The 27,239-nt window shown below is 50.8% G+C and overlaps 2 protein-coding genes across 3 annotated transcripts; one reads left to right on the top strand and one right to left on the bottom strand.

Moving 5' to 3' along the window:
- Window positions 1–656: 656 nt before the first annotated feature.
- On the bottom strand, window positions 657–11,198 carry GNA11 (G protein subunit alpha 11). Its single transcript, XM_030966652.1, has 7 exons — window positions 11,008–11,198; window positions 6,929–7,113; window positions 5,737–5,891; window positions 4,954–5,082; window positions 3,658–3,787; window positions 2,759–2,912; window positions 657–929 (listed from the first exon to the last, which is right to left on the bottom strand). Exons 1-7 carry the CDS (start codon window positions 11,141–11,143, stop codon window positions 739–741), a joined length of 1,080 nt encoding a protein of 359 aa, XP_030822512.1. The 5' UTR covers window positions 11,144–11,198; the 3' UTR covers window positions 657–738.
- An 8,191-nt stretch (window positions 11,199–19,389) lies between these two features.
- On the top strand, window positions 19,390–27,155 carry TLE5 (TLE family member 5, transcriptional modulator). Of its 2 annotated transcripts, none has more exons than XM_030966663.1 (7): window positions 19,390–19,524; window positions 19,831–19,928; window positions 21,335–21,398; window positions 23,499–23,543; window positions 24,777–24,839; window positions 26,321–26,395; window positions 26,912–27,155. In XM_030966663.1, the coding sequence occupies exons 1-7, from the start codon at window positions 19,498–19,500 to the stop codon at window positions 27,128–27,130; spliced, it is 591 nt and encodes a 196-aa protein (XP_030822523.1). In that variant the 5' UTR covers window positions 19,390–19,497; the 3' UTR covers window positions 27,131–27,155. The 2 variants fall into 2 exon arrangements, with proteins under 2 accessions (XP_030822523.1, XP_030822521.1); XM_030966661.1 differs by having other exon boundaries at window positions 26,909–27,155.
- The last annotated feature ends 84 nt before the right edge of the window (window positions 27,156–27,239 follow it).

The following is a 27,239-nucleotide window of genomic DNA, read 5'->3' as shown; positions in this document are numbered from 1 at the left end:
TAAAAAAAAATCACAGTCTCCATACCTTTTATAATTGTTAACAAAAAATTACTCAGAACATATAAAGAATGGAAAAGTGATGGCTTTTTTTTTTGTTTGTTTTGCCTTTTTCTATTTTTTTTTTTGCACAATAGTTGGAGAGCAATTGCTCCTCCCCAACATTTCATCACAGTGAACCATGGAGCGTGTCCTGGGGAAGGGAAGGGAAAGAAGGAGGGGAAGGAAGCAGGATTAGCAAATTACACCAGAGGCACCCTATAGCACAAGGCAAAGGGACCAGTAGCATTCTGCACTCCCACAGTCCAGTGAATTCACAATCTCAGCTGGAAAGTGTTGGGGATTTTTGTTTTTCTCTACATATACCATGGGAATGAAAGGGGGAAAAAATTAAAAAAAAAAGTGGCTTAGCAACAAAGGAAAGATCAAGATGAGGCTGCCTTAGCTGCTTGGCAAAAATTAAGAAGTAAGCAAGGTGCTGAAGAAATGAGGCATATCCCCGTTAACTGTGACATAAAAGCAATTTGTTAAAAATATGAAATCAACTACTCTGTGGACAGAGACATGAGACTCCAGGATAACACCGAGCACTTGCCACTCCACAGATCAGACAATTTGCAATCATTACATCATCAAAAATTAAAACTTTTTTTTTTTAATCCTGTCATATTTAAAATTTCTTTTTTTTTTTTTTTTCTTTTCTTCATAAAGAAGCCTCTCAAGGGGCAAGAGCAGAGCAGGTCAAACCAGGTTGTACTCCTTCAGGTTGAGCTGTAGGATGGTGTCCTTGACAGCTGCAAAGACGAAACGGATGTTTTCTGTGTCTGTGGCACATGTGAAATGGGAATAGATGATTTTATCACTGTCGGGATTTAAATCCACAAACATCTTGAGGATGAACTCACGGGCTGCCTGTGCATCCCTCTGTGGGCCTGCAGCAAACAGAGACACCAGTGAATGGTTTCACTCCCCCACATCCAGCAGCACTTTTTTCCTATGGTCACACAGCTTTAAAGATGAAATTAAGATTATTTATGGGATCAAAGCTCCAGGAGATGAAGTGTCTTATGCTTTTCTGGGCATTTGCAGTTTTGATGGGTCAGTTCAGACCCTGCTTTGGAATTCAGTCCCAGGGTGAGAGCATCCACTGGGAAACAGTGGCAGATGCTGGACAGACACCCCTAAATGCTGTCCCATGGAAATGGAGTGTACACTTCTTCCTAATATACATTTCTTCCTAATATACAGTGAAACCAGTGAATGGTTTCACTCCCATGCATCCCCCAGATCCAGCAGCACTTTTTTCCTATGGTTACACAGCTTTAAAAAAGAAATTAAGATTATTTATGTGATCAAAGCTCCAAGAAATGAAGTGCCTTATGGTTTTCAGGTATTTAACCAAATCCCTGGGCATTTGCAGTTTTGATGGGTCAGTTCAGACCCCATTTGGAATTCAGACCCAGGGTGGGAGCATCCACTGGGAAACAGTGGCAGATGCTGGACAGACACCCCTGAATGCTCTCCCCATGGAAATGGGGTGTACATTTCTTCCTAATGTACAGGTGGATCTCACAGGCTGAAAGACACAAGAGTCAATTTTGGGAGCAAGGGTTATTGTCAGTCAAAAGTACAGTCAGTCTGATCCAGCTGATCACCTCACAGGCGCTAAAAATGGGAATTTTGGCCAGTTTTTAATTCACATTGCTGACAGGTCCCCAGAAAATAGTCACCTACTGCAATTTCTTTCACAGGACTGCTGTTGTTGCATGGCAAATACCATCTCTTGAGAGGAAATCTGATGGGCAACCTCCCACTCACAGGCCATGCTGCATCCTTGAAGGAGCTGCTTGCAGGGAAAAATGGAAGTACAGGACACCCCTGGATGCTGGGATCTGTCTCCAGCTGTTAAAGCTCCATTTGAAGTTTGGAACCCAACAAACTCCATTCCCTGTTGGGGAAGCAGCTCTTCAGCCACTCCCAGCCTGCTGGAAAAACTTGAGCTCCAAGCAGGAACTCCAGATGTGGGAGGACACACCAAGAGCAATTCCACTGCTCCTCTAAAAGATGAAAGCTGTTTGCAAGATGGTAATTCTTCCTTTACCTCATATTTTTTAAGCAAATAATTACAGAATTAATACATGAGAGCACGGCAAGAAGAGTATTGCCTGATTTATCCTCCACCATTTAGATTTTATTTTCAGCCCTGTACAGATGTGTAACCAGCCAGCTTTAAATGCACTCAACTGAAGAGCCTGAAATAATATTTTGGCTAAGGAGTTTTGTTTCAGATGGGAAATTCTCTGTTTCACATAGATATTATTTCCCCACAACAGCAAATGGCATGCTAATAAGAATTTCAAGCTGCAGGAAGATTTTTTTTTTAGCACCATCATTTAAACAACTTGGGTATTTGACCAGTTGGTTTCTCAAAACAAAGACTGAAGTCACCTCTTGACTAGAGGGTTAAAAGGCCCAGAAAACCAGTAAATTGCCATGAAATTGGTTATATGTACAAGTTAATTGTGCATATTGGAGGGGGTAATTCTTCATTTAGGAGAGGCTCATTATTTGATCATCCTATCAGATTCCACTTGTCTATGCATTATTAAGATATTTTTGTGATGTTTTCTTATTGCTGTAGGCATTTTTTCTCCAATTAATGCTTTTTCCCCTTCTAGATCTGAGTGTTCTTTAAAAAACAACTAAATTTTAACCAAATCACCTCCACCCCACCAAGTGTTCCCTCTTAAAATCCACTCACCATCAAACTCTGGGAAATAGTCAACAAGGTGGGAATACAGGATCTTGTCTTCCAACAAATCTTTCTTGTTGAGAAAGAGGATAACAGAAGAGTTTTGGAACCAGGGATAAGTGATAATGGTTCGAAAGAGAGCTTTACTCTCTTCCATCCGGTTCTGAAAGCAGAAAAACAAAGCCCTGTTTTCACAGAGGAGCACTAAAATCCCTTTCTGCTGCCTGCACATGCACTCAGATCTGTAGGAATTCAGCATCTCAAACATTATACACAAAATACTTTGGCCCCAGGTAGATTCTGGTTCAAGCTGGATCAGTAAATGGAAAAGAAATGCAAAATCTGAGGGACTCAAGGTTCATTTATTTGCCAAGCTTTTCACATCAAAAGACTTAAAAGTCATTTTATGCTTTAACAGTCATTTGAGAGAACTGTCCAATGGTACTTTGTGAGCATATTTTGTCTACTAGAAAAAGAGCAACTATTTTTATCTAATAGCATGTTTTTGATCTATTAGCAAGTGCTAAAATCCAGATTTGCACCTTCAAAGAGTGCAGTCACCACCTCACAAGACAGCAAAGCCTGAAGAAACTCAGTGAGGAGGGGAAGGGGTGATTTGGGAGCACAGTGCATGGCACAAGGGACTCTGCAACTGCAGATAATTTCATTTTTCACTTGAGAAGTCCAGATGATTTGAATGCCCTCTGCCTTTTCCATCCTCAGGGACATCATGACCCGTGGAGGCTCATGTTCCTTTTGCAACAAGAACTGAAGGCCAAAACCAATAAGAGCAGCTAATCCAACTTGGCACCAAGCACCTGGGTACCAGCCTTCAAGGAAATACAAAGACATTCCTCCCTCTTTCCCTTTCTTCCTCCCTCCTGCAGAGTTCCCACTCTTTGGCTCACCTCATTATCAGATTCCACCAGAACTTGGTCATATTCACTAAGTGCTACTAAAAACATGATGGAAGTCACATTTTCAAAGCAATGGATCCACTTCCTTCGTTCTGATCTCTGACCTCCAACATCCACCATTCTAAGGAAGAGAAGTAAATAAGAATATCACAGAGGCAGCTGCAGTTCTCTGAATGCAAAGGACCAGCAAACAATGAGAATTAATTTGGGTCTTTATCATTCCAGTTAACCTGGCACAGGGATGTGACAGCATCTGCCTGTTAAAAAACCATCAAATTTACAAAATATGGTCCAGAAATACAGCAAACTGAAAGAATGGCCACAGGTGAGTGATGCCAAATTCACCCTTAACCATTTTTGTTGCATTCTGCTCTGGTTTGCTCAGCAGCAGCCCTGAGTCTGAAAAGACAAGTCCTTCAAAACTGTGCTCTGTCACATGAGCAAACTATTTTTATTTTTAATTAAAGCACCTGCTTGCCTCAAAGCTTCTCCCCCACCTAAATCTTTCTTTAGTTGTTACACTTTTATTGGAATGTGCTGTTTAACTGTCAAGCACTTCAGCCTCTCAATTTCAAGTCCCACCTGTACAGTACACTAAAGTTATTCTGGCACTCACCTGAAGTGCCACACGTGGTTCACCTTTGAGAAAATCCTACACCTCCTCCCAGGGTTTTTTTTTGCTGTTTTTCTGCTCAGCAAAACAGAACTGGGAGAGGAGTTTAAACGGTTTAAAAGAGGGGATGCAGGTTCCTTTATTCCTCTCTGGCAATGCCACAGCGTGATGGGGAAGGGCAGAGAGCAGCCAGAGAGAAACACAGGAATATTGCTGGGTTCAGCCTGGTCATGCCAGGCTCAGTTTCTGGTTTAAGCTTGCAAAGACCGTCTGTTGCTGCTGCAGCAAGTTTTGGTGCCACTCTGAGAGCACAAGGTGGGCACAGAAAACCAGCTCCCAAGGCAGGTGCTGTGTACAAAGAAGAATTTCTGCACAGTGTCAGCCTTTGGTGGCTTCAGCTCTCAACACATCCCTCAGCTGCCTCACAAATCACAATTTCAGCAGTGCAATCCTTCCCAGGAAGGACACCAAGATGGTTCCCTGGGTTTTGAAGTGTCATTGATTCAAAAGCAGGTTGAAGTTTTGAATTTTCTGAGAGCCTAAACATCAGAGCAGCACCCATCACACATCCACTGAAACCATGTGGACACAGTGAAGCAAGCCCCAACTTATCCTTCCTGAAACCATCTCCCTGCTGGCCCAGCTGAGCTGTAACATGAAGACACCTCCAGTACCTGAAGATAATATTCTCTAGGTCAAAGGGGTACTCTATGATCCCGGTTGTAGGGACTCTAACCCGTAGCACATCTTGCTGAGTTGGTAGATATCCTGGGGTAGCAATACGATCCACATCGCTGAGATAGCTGCAAGCAGGACAGTGGAAAAAAAAATAACAAAGGAAAAAGGAAAAAACTACCTTAGGTTGCAGTACATAAAGATACAGATGTACAAAGTGCTACATGAAGTCTTTCTGTAGAGTAATGAGAAAGGCAGAAGTTGTCTGAATGATTTTAAGTATGGTGTGGAAACTAACTAGAAAATATTTTTGGGGAACAGTAATTCACCAGCCAGATACACTAAAAACAACTTTATCCACTCTGTATAGGAGTGGGGAAGACAATCTTTACTACAGAGGAAGTTCAGCACAGCAGATGCTTTATGTTTCAAGTCTCATCTGAGCTTTTCTACTTATAAATGTAGAAACATCCTCTGTACAATGCCAAACTTAATGGATTTGTAATTAATAAAATCTGAGTTACATATGGCAAACTTGATGAGAGGGAGCAGCACTCCTGCTGCCCAAGAGCCAGGATCAATACAGATGGAATAATGTGGAGATTCTGGGCTCAGGTACATCCTGAAGCAGATGTATGAACACCCTTACACCCACCAGACTCTCAGGAAAAGCAGCAAACGATAAGGAAACAAACTCTGGACTTTAATAAATAAAATGTGGACAGGTATAATTTGTTAGAGCATCACTCCCACCACAAGCATGCCAGTGATTGTATACTTACTATTTAGCTGAGTCAGAAAGTTGATATTCTCTTCTCCTGTCATAACACTCTTGTATTCCAGGGTCATTCCACAATGTTTTAATTGCACTTACATATGGCTGCTCAAATGTCATGACCTTTTCTACATCCACTTCTCTGATCAGCACTGCATTGGCCTGGAGATTGAAAAGAAGAAGAAAAGAGAGAAAAAGTTAAAAAAAAAAAAAAACCAAAACTGGGGGGTATAAAAACAGCCACCCTACAAAGGAAGGACTACAGTAACTACCACAGCCTGTGGTGTCTGTGAGGTGATTATCCACACCTAGGGGCTTTTGCCAATGCCCCCAGCAAATAAAAACCAAAATGAAGTTCTGCACAAGTTATAGCAAGCAAAAGCTGGCAGATTTTATTTAGCAGAACCCCTCCACCATGCCTCACATAAAGCACAGGGAAAGCCTTCTCACACTCTGCCTATTCTCACCACAGACAGGAAAGGGGCACCATCTAATCCCTACAAACAATTATTCAAAATCAGCTCCAAGACACTGTGTGATAGGTCAGATAAAACACAACTTCAAAACATTAAGGATATTAAGGATTAAAAAAAGCAAAATATGCTAAAAAAAATCTATTTTCCTGGCATGCCCTCACTCTCACTGTCCTCCCCCTCAAAAAGATAAAATAATTTAGATCAGATCTGTCTAAAATTAATTCCTGGTCCCAAAATCAGTATGTTTCTGTGGTTGAGACCAAAATTCTTCAAGAAAGGTTTGTAGCCTTGGTCAGTAGCTATCAGAAAAACAGAAGCATTGCAGAAACAGGGGTAACTACCAGCACAGGTCTGTGTCTTTTGGGTCCAGCATATATTTTGCCAGCTTCAAGTTCCAATAAGAACAGCAACACATGCAAAGAAAATTCCAACACATTTAATAACTCTGAATCCTTAAAAGGAGTAAAAATAACACACATCCTATCCCTTAATACCCCAATCCCTTGTTCCCACCACTCACTAGGCACATCATGCACCAACCATGCAAAGTTCTTCTGTCCCTTAACAGAACCAAGCAAAAGGAGTTGGCTATCAAGAAAATATCATAAAAAGTTTATAGAAAAGAGTTCAGGGAGGTTGAGGCTGCAATGCAGAAAGACACAAAGAAATAAGAACTCAAAATCCTCACTGACTAAAGATTTGTCCAAAAACTGACAAACTTACCTTGTTCTGTTCATATTTGTACAGAATCTTCAGGGTTTCCATGGCTCTTATCATAGACTGCATGGCAGTGAAGATGTTTTGGTACACCAGCTTGGTGAAGCCTTTTTTGTCCTCTTCAGAGTAGCCTGAGCCATGAATTATACGCATTTGCTTAATGAACGTGCTTTTCCCACTCTCCCCAGTGCCTACAGGATGCAAAAAAGTGAATTAGGAGCCACCAGCAGCAAAATCCACGAGAGATGAAAGCTCCTATCACTACACCCAAGCATACACCACTCCCAACCTTCTTTTTGTCACTTCCCAGACTGGTAAAAAGGCAGCCTGGAAGGAAGACACCCTGTCCTTTCCAGCAGCCTTCAAAAGTAGCTCTGGTACTTATTCCAAATCTCACGTTACAGCCACTCCCACACGTCCTGCGTCAAGAGGCCCTTGCCCGTCACACCTGACCTATTCCCAGATACTCCAGCAAGATGCTACAACAGCCAGGAAGGGCCTGGACACACTCTCAAGGCAGAAAAGTGCTACAGACCCAGCAGTGAATGGCCAGGAGAAGCCCAGCAAAGAGCAAATTTTGTTTTGTTCTAATTTGGCACAAAACCTTCTTTGCTTTATACGCGGCAAGGGAAGAAGCAAACACAACAGGAAAAAAATAAATCAACTCTAAAAGAGAACAGAGCTCAGGGAACTCTATCTGCCATGAACAAGTCGGGCAGCACATGTGCCTTGTATCCCAAATTTTTGCTCCCTGTGGCAGGATTGCTGCGATCCTGCTCTGGATGGGAGAGAGTTAAAAATGGCGTCTGGCAGGGAGAGCAGAGTAGGCCACTGCTCCAGCTGTCGGTGCCGTGCCTGGGTCCCCACGGGCTGCAGCCTGCTCTGCAAGGCCACTGCTTCCTTCTCTTCCTTCTTTTTCAGGTTTTACTGCCGGGCTGGGAACAGATGGGAGGGCAGGACACGGCGCAGGGCAGCGCTTCCTGCACCGTCGCTCGGGCAGGTCCTTTCCACTCCTACATTTATGGCCCCACACAGGAGTGTCACTCAGCATGTGAAGGCCACCAGATGATACCAAAGGACAGTGGGAACTTTCTAACAGGGTGAGCAGGAGAGAAAAACGCCATCAGATGGCATCCAGGCAGTTAGAGAGAATTGCTAAATTCACAATTCAACTGGGACGTCCCCGGTGCCATCGCCCCGTGCACAGGGTCCTTGTGGAGGGAACACCCAGGCCAGATGTCACTCGGGATCAGCTCAACTCCACATTTCAGCAGCCTAAACGGACACCACTATGTTTCTGTGGACTGCTTTTGATCAATCTTCTAAAATTTGCTATCATTATGCAGGATATTGATAAAAACCCCACACCACTCTAACACAGCGGCCCAGCTCACCTGGCTACAGAGACCAAAAACTCAAAAAGTCAAAATATATCATGTCAGTGATACAAATCCTTTTGACCTAGAGTTAAAATGCTGGCAGAGCCCTGGATCTCCCCACAGGCACCACCAGATCCTCCTCACACCAGGGGAGAGATGGATTCAGACAGGATCTCATTCATCCCAATACACAATTAATACTCCCATGTAGATACTCAATTACTCGCTTTATCTTGGTAGGTTAAAAGGCAAACAAATAAAAATGCTCAGATAAAAAGCAACAAGCACCTAACTAGCAGAATGTTTGAAATGAACAGCAAGAACGACAGAAATCACTTCAGCACAGCCAGAAATTAACATTGTAGACACTATCAATACGCAGCAAACTATCTCCATCTTGAATACAAAGGTGCACCCTAAGTGGGGGAAAAACTGGAAACTGAGATCTTTTGTGGTTTCTGTCAGTGTGGTGAGAAATACTTCCTTGTCTTTTACCACAGTGACCAAAACTGAGAGGGAAAAAAAAAAAGGTGGTGCTTCAAAGCATTTCAACAATGAAAATATGAAAGAAACCTCAATACCAGACCTTTGCTTGCCTCAGGACTTAAGAGTTTGAACACAGATTCTTCCTGTCACTCCATCACTGCCCTTTTTTGGTTTGGGGGTTGGTTTTGCTTAGTGGTGGGTTTTTTGTTTGGTTTTGGGTTTTTTTAAAGCTGCCTTTTGCTTTCCCTGAGGCACAGCACTACACCAGCAGGTTACAAGCTCTGGTGGGCAAGATCTACAACTCTCAGGGCACAAAGTCCTTTTTTAATATGACAGGAGATAATCTGAATTCACCACTTCTTCTGCCAACATGTGAAAGCAGCAGAGTTTACAGTAACTTCCTCATGATCCCCCAGTAAATACATTGCTCAGTCAACAGCATCCCATGCTTAATCACAAATAATTTTTGTACAAAATATCCTCCCCACCCAGTAAAAAGACAAATTACTACTTTGTACCAGATGGCAACGTCCAACACCTTGAATTTCTTATTAACAGGTTCATCATTGATCAGCACTTTTATTCTTCACCTTAATTTTCTGTTTTAGGCTTCAACAAAGTAACTGTCACCAGATGTAGCGACAAGAAAAACATAACAGCTTCTACAAGGTGGAAACTCCCTCCACACACTCAAAATCTTGGAGATTTTGGGAAAGCCCTCTCACTAAGCCAATCTTTAATACTTGTGAATATAAGAACTGCATAGAACAGGAGCAACACCGAAGAAATCCCTGCAAGAAGGGAGAAAGAACACAGCTTACCTGTGCCAGCTGAAGGTGGGCAATGTGCTGTGACCAGTGAAAAGCATCCTGCAAACACTGCCTACACCTAGAAATGTTGCTTATCCATTAATAACCACCTTCCATATGTTTTTTTTTTAATCTGATGCTGAATCTGTATCTTTTAGAAAAGCACAAAGGATTCTTGAGCAATTTGAATTCTTTCTAAAGTGAAATATTTAGATCCAGTGGGATCTTCTTAACCCAGATCCATCCTATAGCGACAACCTATTTTGACACAGCTGCTTCTGTGGGACTGCTTTTAGGGAAGCATGAGAGTGAGGGACAAGAAGCCTTACAGAAAACTGCCACAGCATCTCCAAAGAGCAGAAATGTGAAGCCTTCAATTTTACCTTTCACACAAAGAATAGCAATACATTAATTGTGAAGGGTTCGGGGTGAAAAGGAAAGCCCTGGGGTTTATTTGACATTTATCACCAGGCACCAATGTTGGTATTGGAGCCCTCCAAGGGGCTGGGCACACACACTTCTGCAAAGTGGATTTTTTTTCACAAGGGTCAGCCTCCTTCTTCATCTGGACCTTAATGGCTTGTCAACAGATCCATCAGATCTGCTTCAGATTTCATCTCAAGATAATACAGTATTCATGACACAAAGCAGGATATATCTGACACACAAGCAATGCTAAATCACGGCACGCACGAAAACTGAAACTTCAGTTCAAATTTTGGGGGCTACCTAGGCACGAACATCAAACACACTGCTGCAGGAGGAGGCACATGCCTGCAACTCAGTTTGCAGCTGATTACCCATCCCTGGAAACTCATCTGAACACGGCACAGATGAAACTCCTGTTTCCACCCTCAGACCTAGATTCTCACGGCTGCACAGGTGATCTGCACCTCTGAACAGCACGGGCATCTCCCCATTGTGCATTCCCACTAACAGGGGAATGTCTGTCCCCTCCAGAACCTCCACACCGCCCTGCCCAGCCCTTGCCCCAGGGGAAACTCTGCCTTTAGGAGCTGCAGGCCCGTTTTTCCACACATCCTGAAAAGCACCAACTCCACCAGCAGATTCCCAGCGCACTGCTGAGAATCCTCTCCCCGAGACAAATTCGCGCGTGCCCGCCCTCAGCACCAGGAATTCCAGCCGCTTAGTTCCTGCTCGTGTCAAAACCCATTTTGACAGCGAACGCATCACAAAATCAAACAAAGGGCAGCCAATGAGGCGGCCGCCCCGCACGGCTCGGGAGCGGCCCCGAGCGCCGGGCTGAGGCGGGGATGGCTCCCGCCGCTTCCCCGCCACACCCGCTCCCCGCCCGGCCCGGCCACCCGGACCTGCCGAGCCCCGGGCCGAGCCCCGCGGCAGCCGCTGAGGCGGGACCGGCGCCGCGCTCCGGACTCGCTCCCTCACTCACCCAGCAGCAGCAGCTTCAGCTCGCGGCGAGCGTCGCGCTTGTCCCTCCGCAGCTGCTTCTCGATCTCGGCGTTGATGCGCTTCGACTCCTTCACCTCGTCGCTCAGGCAACAGGCCATCATGGACTCCAGAGTCATGGTCGCGCCGCGGCCGGGACGCCCCCGCCCACCCCCCCACCCCCCCGGCACCGACCACCGTTCTCCGCACGGCCGGCAGCGCCCGGCCCGGCCCGGTCCCGCGTCCCGCGCCCCCTTCCCTCCCCACCCTCCCGCCCTGCGCGGCGCCGGCCCGGCCCGGCCTCGCCCCGGCCCCGAGTGCTGCGGCCGGGCCCAGCGCCAGCGCCGCCGCCGCCGCCCCCGCGCCGCTCTCGCCCGGCTGCGCCGCCGCTCCCTCCGCACGGCTCCGCCGAGACACCGACGAGCCGGCGCAACCCAACCCGCTGCCGCCGAAAACAAGCGCTGACTGACAGCGGCCGGGGCCAATGGGAGAGCGCGGCGCTCAGCGGGGCGGGCCCGGACGGGCGGGACGCGGCGCCACGGCCAATGGGAGCGCAGGGTTTGGTTGGCCGGTCGCGGGGGGCGCACGGACGCGCGTTCCTGGAGCGGGGCGGGGCCGCCGGGCATTGTGGGAAGGTGGCGGACCGGGCTGCCATGGCGGGGCGGGCCGGGATGGGAGCGGAGCCTCCCGTGACCGGGCGCGGCCGGGCCCAGCGCGGAGCCGCCGCCTTCCTCGCCCGCTACGGGCCCGCGGTTGGGCCACGCCGGGCGGGTGGGGCCTTGGCGGCCGCTGGGATGGCGGCACAGGGCGGGCCCGGCACCGCTCGGAGCCGCCAGCGGTGCCCGGAGCGGGCCGGGCCCGAGCTGTGAGGGACGGGCGCGGCTCAGCCCGCAGACCCCGCCAGCCCAGCCCTCGAGGCCGTGCAGGGAGAGGCTGAGGCCTCACGGGCCGGCCCTGCGCTCCAGGCTCCGGCAGAGCCGCACCGAGCCGGCCCGCCCGAGCTCTCGGTGCCCCCTCCCGAGCTCTGCAGCTCTCCACACAGCGTCTCAGGGCTGCCTTCATCACAGGTTTCCTCATTGCTTCCTACCAGGTGCCTGTTGACCTGTAGCAGCTCCTCCAGCCAGCAGCCTGATGCATCCCCTAATCCACAGCCTTGTGTTGGTTCTTGTGCTGCCAGGGCAGCCTCACCTGTCAGAGCATCCCCTGTGCGACCCAGCCCCAAACACAGCAGCCTCGCCTGTCAGAGCATCCCCTGTGCCCTCTGGGACGCTGCCCCAAACAGAGCAGCTGCCACCTGGACTCTCCACACACACACACACACTCCCCCCTCTTGCATACCTTTTACCCTGAGGTTTATATCTAAACAGTCTTTTTGAAGGTCCAGAAAAGCACCACAGAGCTGTTCCATACCTGCCTTCTTGTTACCAGCCTGGCTCATGCAGTGGGTTTGCCAGTCCTTACCTCTTGGCAGTTTGGCTGAGACAGAAACACAAGATACTCACAAACAGCAGGTTCTCTTTTCCACTTAAATTCTCCCTTATATCTGTGCTATTCCTGTGAGTTACTTGCCTCAGTTAAAATAAGTTTCTAACTTTTTTTTTTCATAGTTTTGCCTTTAACAGCATCAATACTGACCTCCCTTTGTTCCATTCTAATATTTCCCTCCCAGGGAACAGCCAGGAGAACTGTTCCTCCCTCATCACACACCTCTGGCAAAGGCCTCATGCTCATTTTGCTTTGGCAGCTGGAAATGATTCAGTCAGAAGCACTCAGCACACCCAGGATCCAAGCCACAGTGGCTGCTCCCTGTGACCTGCTGCCCTTTGGAACTCCTGGACAGTCCTAAAGGAGACTGAGAGTGACACAGGTGACACTCTGGGGTTGCTAAAGAGCCCCAAGGTGGGATTGCTGAGCTGCTCTGTGTGTTGGAAGTTTGTTTTGGTTGCCTTCTCTTAGGCAGGATGAAAATCTAAAGGCCAGCAGATCCTGAGGAAATTTCCACAGTTTGCCAAAAGAAAAGGAGAAATAAAATTTGCATCCAGCCTCTGGAGCACTTGCTTGGCTCCTGCTGATGGGAGGTTTGGGCCCACAGATGTTGAGTTTTGACAAGTCCTGATCAAAGTGTTGATTTAAAAATGACAGAACTGCCAGTCTGCAAGCAACAACAGCCCATCCACTCCCTCCCTTTCTGCCCTAATGGAAAAGTTTTGGTGCTCAGAGGGTTCCCAGGAGATTTGAGATTTCCCTCAGCTCTGTCACCAGCGTGCTGTGCAATTCCCTGGGCTCCATGTCCCTGTTCCTGCAGAAAGCTGATCCTGAACGTGCCAGGCCACTTCCAGAGCAGCTGTTCCCATGGCCCACATTTACAGCAGTTATTGCTGAGCCCAGAGATCCCCCCTATTTGTTTACAGAGATGAATATCCCGTGGAGATGCAGGCACATCCCAGTCCCATCCCTTTTCTCCATTCTGGCCCCATTTCTTAGCTCTTTGTGGGTTCCAGAGGGGAGCAGGCATTGCCAGCAGGTCAGGGAGGAGATCCTGCCATACAATGGCAATGGTGAACTTCCAGAGCAGCTGTGGAAGCAACTTCAGGCCACTTCCAGAGCAGCTGTGGCCATGGCCCACATTTACAGCAGTTAATGCTGAGCCCAGAGATCCCCCCCATTTGTTTACAGAGAGGAATATCCTGTGGAGATGGGATCCCAAGGCCATGGAGGTGCAGACACATCCCAGTCCCATCCCTCTTCTCCATTCTGGCCCCATTTCTTACCTGTTTTTGAGTTGGCGTTGCCAGCAGGTCAGGGAGGTGACCCTGCCATACAATGGCAATGTCCCCATGCCAGGTGATAATTGGTATAAACTCCATGATTCACAGGGGGCTGATCAATAATAATCCTTATTAAAAAACCCATTGTTCTTTTAGAGACAGTTATGATACAGGTGCACTTGATTGCTCCTTTAATTAAAACGTCATCACCATTAGTTAATTAGGAAACCACCCTTTGGTAAACAAATCTCCATAACCCATTCCACGTGTTCACGATACCAGGTACAACAAGATAAGAATTGTTTCTCTTTTTTTTCCCTCTGATCTTCTCACAGACTTTCCCAAAATAATACCTGGGAAATTTATCTGTTTCTCTCTCTGGCCAAAGAACTGCTGCCACACTGCTCAGCCTGGAGAAGACCAAGAGAGGTTTTTACCAATTTTACCAATACCCATAAATATCTGAAGGGAACTGCCAGGGGATGGAGCAGTTTCTGCTCAGCAATAGGACAATGAGCAGAAGCTGATGCACAGAAAGTTCCACCTTGAACATGAGGAAGAACTTTCCTGTGCTGCTGACACAGCACAGGTTGCCCAGAGTGCTTGCAGAGCCTCCTTCTCCTGTGATATTCAAAGCAGGAATGTGTCTGGGCTGATGGGGACCAGGGACCCAGCTGCAGAGCACGTGTCAAATGTTTCATCCTCCCCCAAAATTAATTTTACAAGTTCTTCAATTGCCTGTCACAGGAAGATGCCACGAGATTGGAGTTCTCTGAAGAGAGGAGGAAAGGCACTGAGATCAAACAACACTGACAAATGCAGCCCGTGACAGCAATTGCTGCATTAGTTTTTTTAAACCTTATGTTTCACATCTGGTTTGTCATGGTGTTGTAGGTGGGCTCAGTGCACAGTAAACTAGGATAACAAACCTACATTTTCTGTGATCCTTTCATCCCCTACCATCCCAAAACACATCATTTAATTGCACTCAACCTGCACACAGATTTCATAAATAAAGGAATGATGAATTAGCATAGGTGCTGCAGCATTCACACAAGTTACTAAGACACAATCTCCTTGTGCAATCAATCCAGCCTCATGCTTCAGTGTTTGTCATAAATTGAGGTCAGGAAGAAATGTTCTCCCTACCTGGAGGAGTGCACAGAACAGAAGGACTCTTAAGGGTGTAGCAATCTGTCTTCTCTGTGCAAATCTCAGAAAATGCTGCAAATCTGCATTTGGTGCAGCTCTAGTGCAGTAGGTGAACACTGATCCTGCACAGGGGCAGGAGGAAAGCCCGGCTGATCCTTTTGACCCTAAAATTGGTATCTGGCTCCTCCCTTCGTCCAGCCAGGGAGGCAGAGGAGGGAGGGGAGAGCCATGAGCTGGCCGTGCCCACAGCACAGCTGGACCTGCTCAGGAAGCTGCTCCTGTGCCCATTCCAGCCCTGGGGTCACTCCCTTCAGGCTCAGTTTGGGTTTCACATCCAGAGGGATTCACATGGCTGCTTCTGCAAACTGGGAAGCTTCTCATGACCAAAGGGTCAGTGGATTCCCCTGCACCTCCTGACTGTCTCACAGCTCCAAATTTGCTGCTTATCTCCCACCAAATGCCTCAGGGACACCACCCAGGGAGCAAGCAGGTTCAGGCATCCTTGCCATGTGCTTCCTAATCACGGCTCAGCTGCAAAATCCCTTTCCTGCTTCCTGCAAGGAGTGTGAACTGTTCCTTGCACTTTGGCTGGTAAAAAGGATGATAATTACCCCTAATCAGTCTGCAGCAAAAACACAGGCCACAGCAGAAGGGAGGGGTGGGGGGCAGCCACCATGAGGAATGGAGCCCAATTATTCCAAGTCACTGATAAAACGGGATCAAAGAGGGTAGGAATGTTTTACCAGCTGTAAAAAGCCTGCCTGGACCAAGGCTGCTCTTGGAGAAATGCCCCTTCTGCCTACAGGCCATTCCTGGCTGGGACCTTATGCACATCCAGGGACAATTTCTCATTTTTCTTCTTGGTGTAGGCGAGGAATTTGGGCTGCTGTTCATTTCTGCCTCTCAGAGCAAGCAGCAAGACAGTTTCAGCAGGAAATGAGCATGGAACTGTGGGCATACAGAGCAGAACAAATGCCCTGCCTGCTGCCCATGTGGGCACTGAGACTCTGCTGTGTGCCATCAGGGGCACCTGGGTGTGCCAGGGGATGCAGCAGCTGGGGCTGGGTGGTGATGGGGACAAGGGACAGCGCTGCTGGTGGCATTTGTGCCCTGGCAGTGCCATGTCTGTGCCTCTTCTGGCTCCCTGGGACCCCACTGCTCATTCCAGCATTTTTTTCTGCAGCAGGGAGACCTGCACAGCTCCTAACAGCAGCAGGAGGGTTGGGAAGTGGTGAGGGAGAGAAGGAAAACAGCCCCTTCTGTGAAAGAGGGACTTGAGAGGCAGGTTGTGTGTAAATCACTGCCAGGCCTGCCCAGCCCTTGCCTGGTGTCTGGTTGATTGTGTTATGCTATCTAGAGAAAGTTTAATATCAAAAGCCAATAATCCCTGTGATAGGAGGGATGATAAGGGACAGTCTGGCCTGGATGTGGCAAAGGGCCAAGGTCCAGTGCCCCACCTCTCCTACCAGTCCTGGTCAGCCCATCCCAGGTGGCACAGACCTGGCAGGACTGGGCAAAACAAAAAAATTCAAGAATCAGCCCTGCTGCTGGCAAAGAGGGGCTGGGGGGACAGGAAGGGGACAACTTTGTGAGCCCCAGCAGTGTGGCATGGGCTGGCTGTGGCTAATAACCTACAAAATGCCAGCACTGGCCCTTATAAAATGCCTCACCGATGTCTGAAGTGGGGGATTGCAGCCCAGGGAGGGATTGGAGGTTTATTGACAGGTGGGGTATCCAGGGCAGCTGAAGTTTAATGAGTTTGGAGGGTCTCAGCCCTGTTTCTGCTGGAAGGAGGGCACAGCATTCAAAGCAAAGTGAGAAGCAAAGGAGTTGCTGGCTGAGCCACCCCACAGCCAGTGGGGTCCTGTGTGTGGTCAGCTTGAGGTGATGGCCCTCAACAGACACCCTGAGGATGTGGTGAAAGGGAAAAAACCTTCCTTGCCTCAGTGCCTGAATTGCTGCTGTGCCTTTTTTATTTCTTCCTCTTTAATTCCAGGTAAAAGAGAGTATTTTCAGGGTAAAAGCAGGATCTCAGAGCCTACATTTTCATAATAATGACAGCATGGCTTTCACCTTGTGTCCAGAGCTTCAGAGCAGAAAATGTCTGTACAACCTCTCTCCTTGAACCAGTGCTGGAGTGGGATATAATATCTGAATAATTTACAAAGGCTCTTCATTACACAGATTTATTTTTGGCAGCTTTGTTAGACTGCTCCTTTTAGGAAGTAATAGGAAGTTTCTCTGGTTTCATTAGGACATCCCTGTATGAATTGTTCCAGTGGGGCCAGGGACTGGGACAGCTTCTTGCTCCATTAGAAATGCAAACTGTTCCTGCCCTTTCTGTCCCCTGTGGCTTTCTGGAAACTCACCTGCGTGCCCTGGTTGTAGCAAGAGTCCAGTTTGTCTTCATTCCTGGCCAAGATATTGAAAGAGTGAGGGGTTTCCCCACATTGCCTTCAAACAGCTTTGCAGCAGACAAATGTCGGTTCACTTGGAGAGCTCCTGCACAGAACTCCCTTTCCTGTGCTGGAAAAACCTTCATTTCTCAAGCCAGGTCTGAGGTGGGCTGTGGGAACCCCCCACTGCTCACCAGGCTGTGTTTGGGGCCACCTCGTCTGTGCCCAGACCATATCCAGCCCCTGACTCAGCCTGGGCCAGGCTAAAATCCCCTCTTCTTCACATGCAGGTGCATTGCCCAGCTGGAAACAAGCCCATTAAAAACTCATTTACCAGGCACAAGCGAGTTTGTGTTCCCCTGGATTGAGATTTGCCAAGATTATACCATAAATTAGAGTGTTTCCTGGAAGAATGTAAGGAGAGAGGAGGGGAAAAAAAAAAAGAGATAAAATGGAACATTTTGTAGCCAACAGCAATGCCAATAAAGGAGCATTTCATTTCCCACTTGGAAGGGAGTGACTGCAAGCTGTTGCAAGGGTAGGGCAGGGTGCCTGTGCTGCTCCAGGACCAGGGGAAGGGGACAACAGGGACCTGGTCTGGCTGCATGCACACCCTGCCTATAAACTGCATTTCTCTGCCCTTGAGCAGAGCCTAAGCTGGGGTGACTCAGTTTCTCTCCATGTAAAAAGGGGGACCAGGATGCCAACCCCACTGGGGGAAGACTGTCTGCCCTGTTTTCCAACCCTTATTCTGCAGGGACACAAAGCCTGCCTGCACTATTAATAATCCTTGGCATGAAGCTGTCACAGTTTCCACTAATATGGAGATGTTGAAGTGAAAAAGCTACTGCACAATATGCAGGAGGTGTCACAATAACTCAGCTGCTATATTGTTCTTTTTAAAAATAAATACCACAACAGGCCAGCCCACATTGCTGGAGTCATGACGTGTAGGATTTTATTTTTAATCAGAAAATGTACTGATTTTTAAAGATAGACATGGAACAACATCCAAAATTTATGAAAGCTCCCTGTGTGCTCATACGTACCAACCGTGCTCCTGCCCGAATGGCTTCCAAGGACCTGATCCTGCCCCAGCACGGGCACATTTGTGTGTGTGGCTTTGCAAGAGGCCCCATGGCAACAAAATCCTTCCAGAAATAAAGTCTGTGGCTTAATTCCCCACCCCACTGCTCTCTGGGGGGATGATATCGATCCCATAGGACACGAACTGCACGGTCTCCTCCTCAGGCAGCAGGTTTAGGACCAAAGTTTGCATCCAGAGCAGAATATCGCACTGTTTGGAGAGCAGAGGTTTCTCTGGGGGCCACTTGTAGGTGAATTTTTCCTTTGCCTTCCCTCACGCTCCGCCAAGGGCAACGCTGAAATAAAGCAAAACGAAACTCTGGGTGTAAAAAATGCCTGTTCTGCTTGGGGAAGGGCAAGAAAATGAGCTGGGAAGGGCGAGGAGCCTCAGTGCCCGGCAAGGGCCGGTCCGGGACTCCGGACCCGCCTCAGGCCAGGCAGACACTGGGCTCGGAGGGGCTCGGGCAGGGACACCGGAGGAGCCGGGGGCTTGAGCAGGGACACCCGGCGGGCCGGGGGCTCGGAGGGGCCGGGGGCTCGGCCAGGGACACCTGAGGGCTGGAGGCTCGGAGGGGCCGGGGGCTCGGGCAGGGACACCGAGCGGGCCGCGCACCGGAGGCTGAGGAGAGCCAAGCCCGGCGGGGCAAGGCCCGTGCCGACCGCGGGGCCGCACCCCCCGAGCCCCGCCGCACGGAGGGCCCGGAGCGGGCCAGGGAGCGCAGCCCGGAGCGGGGCACGGGACACAGCGCGGGGCCCGGCCCGGTGCCCTCGGCCGGCGGCGCCGCTTGGCGGGGGCGGGGACCGGCGGGGGCGGGCGCGGCCGTGGGCCCGCCCGGGCCGGGGAGGCGGTGGCGGCGGCAGGTGGTGCCGAGCAGCCGCAGGACGGAGCCGGAGCCGCAGCCGCCATTAGACAATAGGCGCCGGCGGCGGGAGCGGCGCGGGGCGAGCGGCGCGGCCGGGGCGGGGCGGCCGCGGGGCCGGGGCGGCCGGACCCGGCGCGGACAAAGGCGGCAGCGGCGGCGCGGGGGAGCCGCGGCGGGGGCGGCAGGCGGCACTGGGCCGCTCCGTGAGGGGACCGAGCCGCAACCTGACATGATGTTTCCACAAAGCCGGCACTCGGTACGGCGCGGCCCGGGGCCGGAGCGGCCGCGGGGCGGGGCCGCGCGCCGGCGGGGCCGCGGGGGCTGCCCGGGGGCTGCCCGGCCTCCCTCGGCCCCGCGGGCTCCGGGGATCGAGCGCCTCCCGCCGCCGGTGCCGAGGGGCGGCGGCAGGCGGGGAAGGGGCCCCACGGGTGACCTTGGGCGCGTCCCGGGCACGGGCGCTGCCCCCCGGCGGGGGCTTGGCCCCCGGGGTGGCGAGAGCGGGGCGGGCTCGGGGCCCGGCGGCCGCCGGCTCCGGCCCCAGCGCTGTCTCCTGTTGTTCAAGGGCTCCTCTCACCTGCCTCAGCAGCTGAAGTTCACGACCTCCGACTCGTGCGACCGCATCAAGGACGAGTTCCAGCTGCTGCAGGCCCAGTACCACAGGTACGTGCTGCCCACGGGGCCGTCCCGGTGCACGGGAATCGCTCCGGTTCTTCCGCTCGTTGCTTCGCTCCGGGGACCGGGTGAGAATTTGGGGAAGGGGACGCGGTGGCGTAGCTTGGGACAGCTTTGGCGTTGGTGGTGTCCACATGGGAGCCCGGCGAGGAGAACGCCCATTCCCTTCCCTAGCCAAGGTCTTTCCTCCAAGTGCTGCTCAGCCAGGACTGCACAGACACTTGCCAGGCCTCCTGCCTCTTGCTGGGAGTTTTCCTCAGTTTTTCTCTCTGGCTGCCATTCCTGGACTTCAAATGCTGCAGGGAGCACTTAAATCCAAAAGCATCTACTTTTTGTGAATGTGTGTGGAGATGGTGTTGCTGACCCAAAAGCTGGCTTGAGACAATCTGTTGCTTTGCCTGTGTGTGTCTGACATAAACGTGAAGCTCTTTGGTTTAAATTGTCTGGGTGATGCCCTCTGCCACAGCCTGGCACTGATTTTGGTGTGTGCATTGGTGCCATGTGGCTGCAATGTCCCCCAGCCCGGGCTCTGCCTGCGAGTTTGTGGTGGTGTCATTTTGGCAGGAGCAGGCAGAACAACTGCTGGGAAGTGGCCATTTCCTGGTGTCTCCGTGCCTTGGCAGTGCCAGCAGGGGAGAAGGGGCTCCTGCTGAAAGGGAAGCTTTCCCCCCATGCCGCTCCACCCCCTTGGACTTAATCTGCTCAAGAAGGAGCAGGTTTTGTGTAGGTGAAGCTGTTTCTTGTTTGAAACATAAAACCACGGCACATGCCGGCTGCAGTTGCTCGGCTGGTGAGTTGGAGTCTCATAAAACACTAGGAGCAGCGGCACTTTCTCTGAAGGGTGTGAAGAATCTAGGAGAGAGGAAAAAATCCTTGCTTCTGGAGGGATGTGCTGCACTTGGGCCTTCCCCCCCCCGCCCCCATCCATCCAGAAGTGGGTCTGGATTTGGTTTTGATGTTGTATTGGAACATCTCTTGAGTGCTGCAGACAGGTTCTGTGCCAGAATCTGTCCCCAGCTGCCAGCGATCTGTTGAGGAAAGGCAAACCCCTCCCTGGGCAGCCAACTCTGCTTCTCCCCAGCATTCTGCTTCCTGTGGAATGGATTTGCCTGGAGGGAGGTCAGTGCTCTGCTGGTGGATAGCCTTGTGTTCTTTTCCTGAATGTGTGCTGGGGAGGGCTCCAGCTGAGAAAGTGGGAGCAGGCTCTGTGTGGTCACCACCGTGCCAGCACAGCCTGTCTGGGCTCTGCTCTGGCCGCCCCTTGAAATCCAGATAATGATGTCCAAGAATCCAGCCTGGCCGGGATGAGGCCATGCAGGAAGCAGCTGCTCTGTGGAGATCAACTCTCTCACCTCCTGTTTGTGGTTTTTTCTTACTGTTTTCTGGCTTTTCAGCTTGAAGTTGGAATGTGACAAACTAGCCAGCGAGAAATCGGAGATGCAGCGTCACTACGTCATGGTAAGGAGCAGCCCAGAGCAGAGTGTGTGGGTGGCAACACCAGCAGGTGCCTGTGCCTGGGCTCTGCCAGAGCTCCAGGGCTCTCAGCAGGGCTGGAATTGGCTCTTTTCTGAAAACGGGGCTGTTTTGTGTTGGCTGCATGCAGGGGGTTGTTGAAATGCACGGTGGGAGTGAGGTTTTTTTTGATGGAGAAAACGGGGATTGCTTGATGGGTGCTTGGCCCAAAGGAAGTGACAGCTCTTACACACCTGAGGAGGTGATGCAAGGTGCTGGCGTGCAGGTGTTTGGGGACTCTGGGAAGGTCATGGCCAGTGAGAGACAAAGCCAGTCTCTCTGGGAAGGTCATGGCCAGTGCAGGTGTTTGGGGACTCTGGGAAGGTCATGGCCAGTGAGAGACAAATCAGTGCTCTGGGAAGTTATGAAACTGGTAAACCCCACAAGCCAGGTGTGAGTTAAAAGCAGAAATCAGCTTCTGTGCCCTGTGCACCTTGTGGTGACCCCACACCCTTGCTGAGCTGTGGTGCTGAGTGCTGGCACGTGTGTCCCAGGCATGAGGAATGGTGCCGTGTGTGGGCAGCAGGCTTGGCTGTGGCTTTCCAAGCAAACAGCCACGTTCTGGTGAGCAGGGTGAGGGTTTGCTTGCCAGGTAATGCCTCTGGAGCCCTTGAAGCACAGCCAGGCAGGGCTGTGGTCTCTTCCTTTCCTATCATGGAGTTAATGGGAGGCTGCAATACTGTCCATGAAGATGGGCTGGCTCCTGCTTGCCAGCTGCTGCACCTTCCCTGGAAAGAAGAGATAAGATGTAGAAATTAATAGAGCAGCTCTTCAGAACAGAGTTAAGACTTAAAAAATCAGAAGTAAACAGCTAGCTGGCCCCTTCACTGCTGTTGTGGCCAGACTCTGAGGCTGTGGGGGAGCAAGGTGTGCTTGGGGCTGGGGACAAGGAGAAGAGGTCACAGCTTTCCTGGTGTGTTCATGGGGAAGCCTGCCCCGTTCTCACTGGTAAACAATTGCTTCCTGTGCAGTCTGCACGGAAACCCTCATCTCCAGCAGTGGCCAAGATACTTTTTTTTTTATTTTTTTTTTCCCTTAATGCTGGCAGTCACCAGAATTGATTCAGGTTGCTGTCAGCAGCAGAGGGAAGGGCTGCTGCTCGTGGTGCAGTGCTGGAGGCTCTGCAGGCACAGCAGCTCCTGCCTCGCTGCCGCCGCTCCCCAGCACGGGGAGGGCTCCTGCGAATGTGCAAAGCTGCTACAGCTGCTCTGATTTTTTTGAATAAGTCACAATTGGCAGCTTGGGGGACGGGCTCCTGCTTCCTGCTCGGTCTTCAGAATGCAAAGAAGCCTCGAGAGCCCGCAGCAGGCTGAGATCATCCTGATACCGAGCCGGGCTTCATCGCCTTGTGGCGCCCGTACCAGGGTGCCAGTGATCTTCAGCTAAATGAGCACAGATGTGGATTGTTCTTTTCCCTTTGGAAGAATCAGGATTGCTGCCTGTAGGAGGAGGTTTCTAAATTCTCAAAACATCAGCTTTATAACAGCTTCTTCCAGGGTCAGGAATTAGCTGCTTGTGCCAATAGATTGTCTGTAGCTGCCTGTTGCTGCTGTGCAGGGGTTTTCTGGGTGGATTGTTTTTGTGTGTGGAGGGGGGAGGTTTCCACAAAGCTCCTTCCTAAACAGCTGGAGCTGTGTGCAGCTGGATGTGTTACTTGCTAGATGAAGTCCAGTTGTGATCTCTCCCATTTGCTGCTGAAGGAGTCATGTGGGCTTTAGGATCCTGGCCAGGCAGAGCTCACAGAGCCAGGCTGTGCTTAGGGAAGTCTGGAGCCCTGAGCCTTTTTCCAGGTTTGACACAGCATCACTCACTCTCACCTCGGTGCAGACTGTGGAAAAGTGTCTGTGAGAGGAGTCCTGTGGGACAAAACTGCAGTCTGGAGCAGGGTGGGCAGGGAGCACCTGGAGGGGTCTCTGTGTTTGCCTCCTGCTGCCTTTGTTTCCTGGGGCTTGCCTCTGCTCTTCTTTGTAGAAAACCCTGCCAGGGATTCAGTGGTGGTTCCCAGCACTTAAAATTTGTTTTGTTCTCTTCTCTCCTGCTCTGCAGTACTATGAGATGTCCTACGGGCTGAACATTGAAATGCACAAACAGGTAGGGGGAAAAGCATCTCCAAGGGCTGCAATTCCTGGGGAAGGTGGGCTGTCTGCTCTGAGCTTCCCTCTGTCACTTCAGTTGCCTTTCAGGAGCTAGAAATGCCATCAGCCTTTAAAATGTCAGAGCTGCCTTTGAAATGCAGGGCCCCCCACATCTCAGGATCACAGTGGGCTCCCATCCTGGACTCTGGGCACCCTGTGGTTCTCCCCAGGGCCTGAACAGGTATTTGAGCACCAGGAAGGGTCTGGAGCTGCAGCTTGGAGACTCTGTGGCAGCCTGGATAAGTTTGCTCATTACCCTCAGTGGTGGTTAAGTTGTTAATTATCCCCAGTGGCTAATTACCTGTGGTGTTAACAACATGAACCTCTTCTGAGCCTGTCTCTATCTGGCTTCAGCTCCAGTCACAAAGTCCTGGCTCAGTTTAAGCCTCTTAGCACTGTTCTGTTCCTCACAAAGGCACTTGGTGCTTCTGATCCCATTGCCCTCGTTGCTAAGCCCATGAGACTGGCTTCCCTGGGAAAACCTGGATCTTGTCAAAGAATCTGAGCCACAAATCCTCACTGCTGTCCCACAAACATCTCCCAGCCTGATCTGCTTCCCTGTGCTGCTCTTGGGGTCCCCTCAGCTGGTTTTGGTGTGTACCTGTAGCCTTTGGCTCTGTGTTTTCAGTCCTTTAGAAAGTGATTTGCAGAGGACTGGAAGCTTCACTATTTAGAGAAAAAGCATTTAACACCCCAGAAGGTGCCAGTGCTGCTGTGAGGGTCGTGAGGAGGCTGCCCAGCCCCTCTGGTCTCCCCCAGTAGCCCCAGTCCAGCAGCACAATTGGGGAGGGGGAGCCTGAGAGGGCTGAACAGCCATGAATGTGTCTGTCTGTCTGTCCACATGGCAGGTGTAATTCAGCACATCCCCACCTGGCTGTGCAGGAACTCTGCTCTCTGGTTGTTCCCAATTTATTAAATAAATGTTGGGGACCTGGAGAGGAAGAGGAATAATGAAACTTTGCAGTCAGCAGCATCCCTTCATTTAACCATGCAGGGAGGAGCCTCGGGGGAACAAGGGGATCCCCATGGCACCAGGATGCTGCCAGGAGGGTGGGTTTTGTCACAGCCCTTTAGGGACTCAGGCCTGCCCAGGAGGAGGAGGAAGAGGAGGGAAGGTGGGGCAGCTGATGCTGTGCCTGCTCAGTCCTGATCTCCCCGACTTTTCCTCTCTATTTCTCCCACCTTTTAGGCTGAAATTGTCAAGAGGCTAAATGGGATTTGTGCACAGGTTCTGCCCTACCTTTCACAAGAGGTGAGTCCCCCAGCTTGGGGTGTGTGTTGGCATGGAGGCTGCTGTCCCTCTGCAGTGTCACAGCCCTGCAGCACAGGCAGCTGCCCACCCCTGGGCTGGCAAACCCTTCCTTGCTCTCAGCCCAGCCCTTCAGGGCACTGTTGGCTCCTGGAGCACTGTGTGGTGGGTAATGTGCTCTGTTGGTGCACCCTAAAACTTCTGTCTTGCTCTATTTATATTCTAAAGTTCTATTTATATTCTAGAGTTTTATATTCTAAAACTCTGAACTCTGCTTTCTGCCCTGTGATATTACACACTTCTAATCAAACCACACACCCATAATCCCAGTGTTGTCAATCAATTTTGGAGGGTTTCTCCACAGCCTCAGGTCAAATGCAGTGGGGTCAGAGTCTGTCAGCACAGAAAGTGTAAAATTCTCAGTATCCAGAACTCCAGTATCCTTCCATCTCTTTTGTGGCAGCTGGGACAAAGCTGCTCCTGCTCTCTCCTGAGCCCTCAGCCACATCAGCAGTGGCAGCTTTGGGTGGTAACTGGGGGAGAAGGACACTTAAAAAAATACCTCCATATGGAGGATACCTCCTCTCATCCTCTTTGAGATCTGGTTCCTCTGCCTCATTAATTAATGCAGCTGATGGGCTCCTCCCACTCCCCTGAGAAATTAATTGGGGAAGGGGGTGCTTGGGACTCGCTGTCTGAGGCGAGGGGAGGATTAAGCACTTCTAGAGCTGTATTTTCTGTCTCCCCATGGAGGCTGAGCCCTGAGCAGCTCTCCTGGCCCTTTGGGGGTTGGAGGTTTCTTGCCTGGGCTTGGGGCACAGGTTCTGTTTTTCCCACCCACCTGTTCTTAGGACAGACAAAGTCTCTTGCTGATCAGATCAGGGCTGCCTAATAACTAAGCCCCAGCTAAATCTTTTGCATCTTAATGCAATCCTTAACCCTGTCCTGCTGCCAAAATGAAAAGAAAAATCCCCTTGCTGAAGTGCAGTGCACAGTCCTGGTGTTTCAGAGACCTCATACTCTGCAAGGAGCAAATACAGTTTTCCTTTATTTTTTTTTTTAAGTATAATCCTCCATTTTTTCTGCCTGTGTTTGGGACACCCAGCTGCTTCTGAAGTTGGTGTGTCCCAAGGAGCTTCCCAAGAGCTTCTGATTTTTAGGGCTTTTGTTTGTTAGAGGGTCTGTGTAGGTGAAGGGCGGCAGGATGAGACACTGCCCACCTTGGAGCCTTCTGGCCAAGGATCTCTGGGTGTGTGGAGAGCAGGACAAGGGTGGGGATAAGAGGGGACCTGTTTGACCCTGTGATGAGGAAGAGGATGAGACAAAGTTGTTTCCTTCCCTGCTCCTTGCTGCCCTGGGCCTGGGTGGGAGCCTTGTCTGGGTCTGTGCAGGTGTAACCAGCCTGACTGTGTGGACTGGGTCCCTGTTCTGCTTCCCTGTGACACTCCAAGTGACCCCAAATCCCTCTGTTTTCTCCTTGCCAGCATCAGCAGCAAGTCTTGGGAGCCATTGAACGAGCTAAGCAGGTCACGGCGCCAGAACTGAACTCCATCATCCGTGTACTCGTGATGTTTGGGTTGGGCTGGGCTGGGAGGGAATCCCGACCTCTGGGATGTGGATTCTTGATCTGGGGACATCAGGGGACTCTGCTCTGGTCCTGAGGCTGCAAGGCTGGGCTGGCACAGGGCTGGTGGCACCCAGGCTTGCTGTGGTGTCTGCAGGGATCCCTGCTCTGCCCCAGCAGAGGAGCTTTGGTTTTGAGCAGGAACCAGAGCAGGCACTCACCATGAAAACACCATCTGCTCTTGGTCAGAGCTGTGAGTGAGGGCTTTATCTGCAGCCTTGGGACATGCCAGAGCCTGAGGCCAGATGTCCTGTGGGGTAGGGGCTGTGTGTCCTGCTGGGGACACAATGTTGGTCTTCCCTTGAGGTTGTCACAGCAGCAAGACTTGAGAACCTCAGGGATGGGTGGGAAAAGAGCTTCAAGCTTGTTTTAACCTCACTCCGGCCAAGTGCACTCAGAATGACAATGCCCCCGTTGTGTCTGTGTGTCTGTCCATCGTTCCCTACAGCAGCAGCTTCAAGCTCACCAGCTGTCCCAGCTCCAAGCCCTCGCTCTGCCCCTGACCCCGCTCCCCGTGGGGCTCCAGCCTCCCTCTCTCCCCGCTGTCAGCGCCGGCACTGGGCTCCTGTCGCTGTCAGCCCTGGGCTCTCAGGCTCACCTCTCCAAGGAGGACAAGAACGGCCACGATGGGGATGCCCACCAAGATGATGACGGCGAGAAATCGGATTAGAGCGACCGTGGGGCCGGGGGAAGGGGCTGGGCTGGGGAGGGAGGGAGGAGGGAGGGAGGGAGGGGGCGGGTTAGTGCAAAATGCAGTATCTCTCTCGAATTGCTGTGCA

The sequence above is a fragment of the Camarhynchus parvulus genome, chromosome 28 (assembly GCF_901933205.1).
Source record: "Camarhynchus parvulus chromosome 28, STF_HiC, whole genome shotgun sequence".
NCBI classification, from domain to species: Eukaryota; Metazoa; Chordata; class Aves; order Passeriformes; family Thraupidae; genus Camarhynchus; species Camarhynchus parvulus.
This window is presented reverse-complemented; position numbering and strand designations above follow the sequence as displayed.

Coding starts and splice junctions, on each gene's coding strand:
- GNA11 (XM_030966652.1), bottom strand. CDS start 11,143: ATGACTCTGGAGTCCATGATGGCCTGTTGCCTGAGCGACGAGGTGAAG. Junction 5,083..5,736: donor CTTTCTGACTCAGCTAAATA/GTAAGTATACAA, acceptor TCCTGCTTGCAG/CTATCTCAGCGATGTGGATC. Junction 2,913..3,657: donor TGGTGGAATCTGATAATGAG/GTGAGCCAAAGA, acceptor TTCTGCTTTCAG/AACCGGATGGAAGAGAGTAA.
- TLE5 (XM_030966661.1), top strand. CDS start 19,498: ATGATGTTTCCACAAAGCCGGCACTCG. Junction 19,929..21,334: donor CTGCAGGCCCAGTACCACAG/GTACGTGCTGCC, acceptor CTGGCTTTTCAG/CTTGAAGTTGGAATGTGACA. Junction 23,544..24,776: donor ACATTGAAATGCACAAACAG/GTAGGGGGAAAA, acceptor CCCACCTTTTAG/GCTGAAATTGTCAAGAGGCT.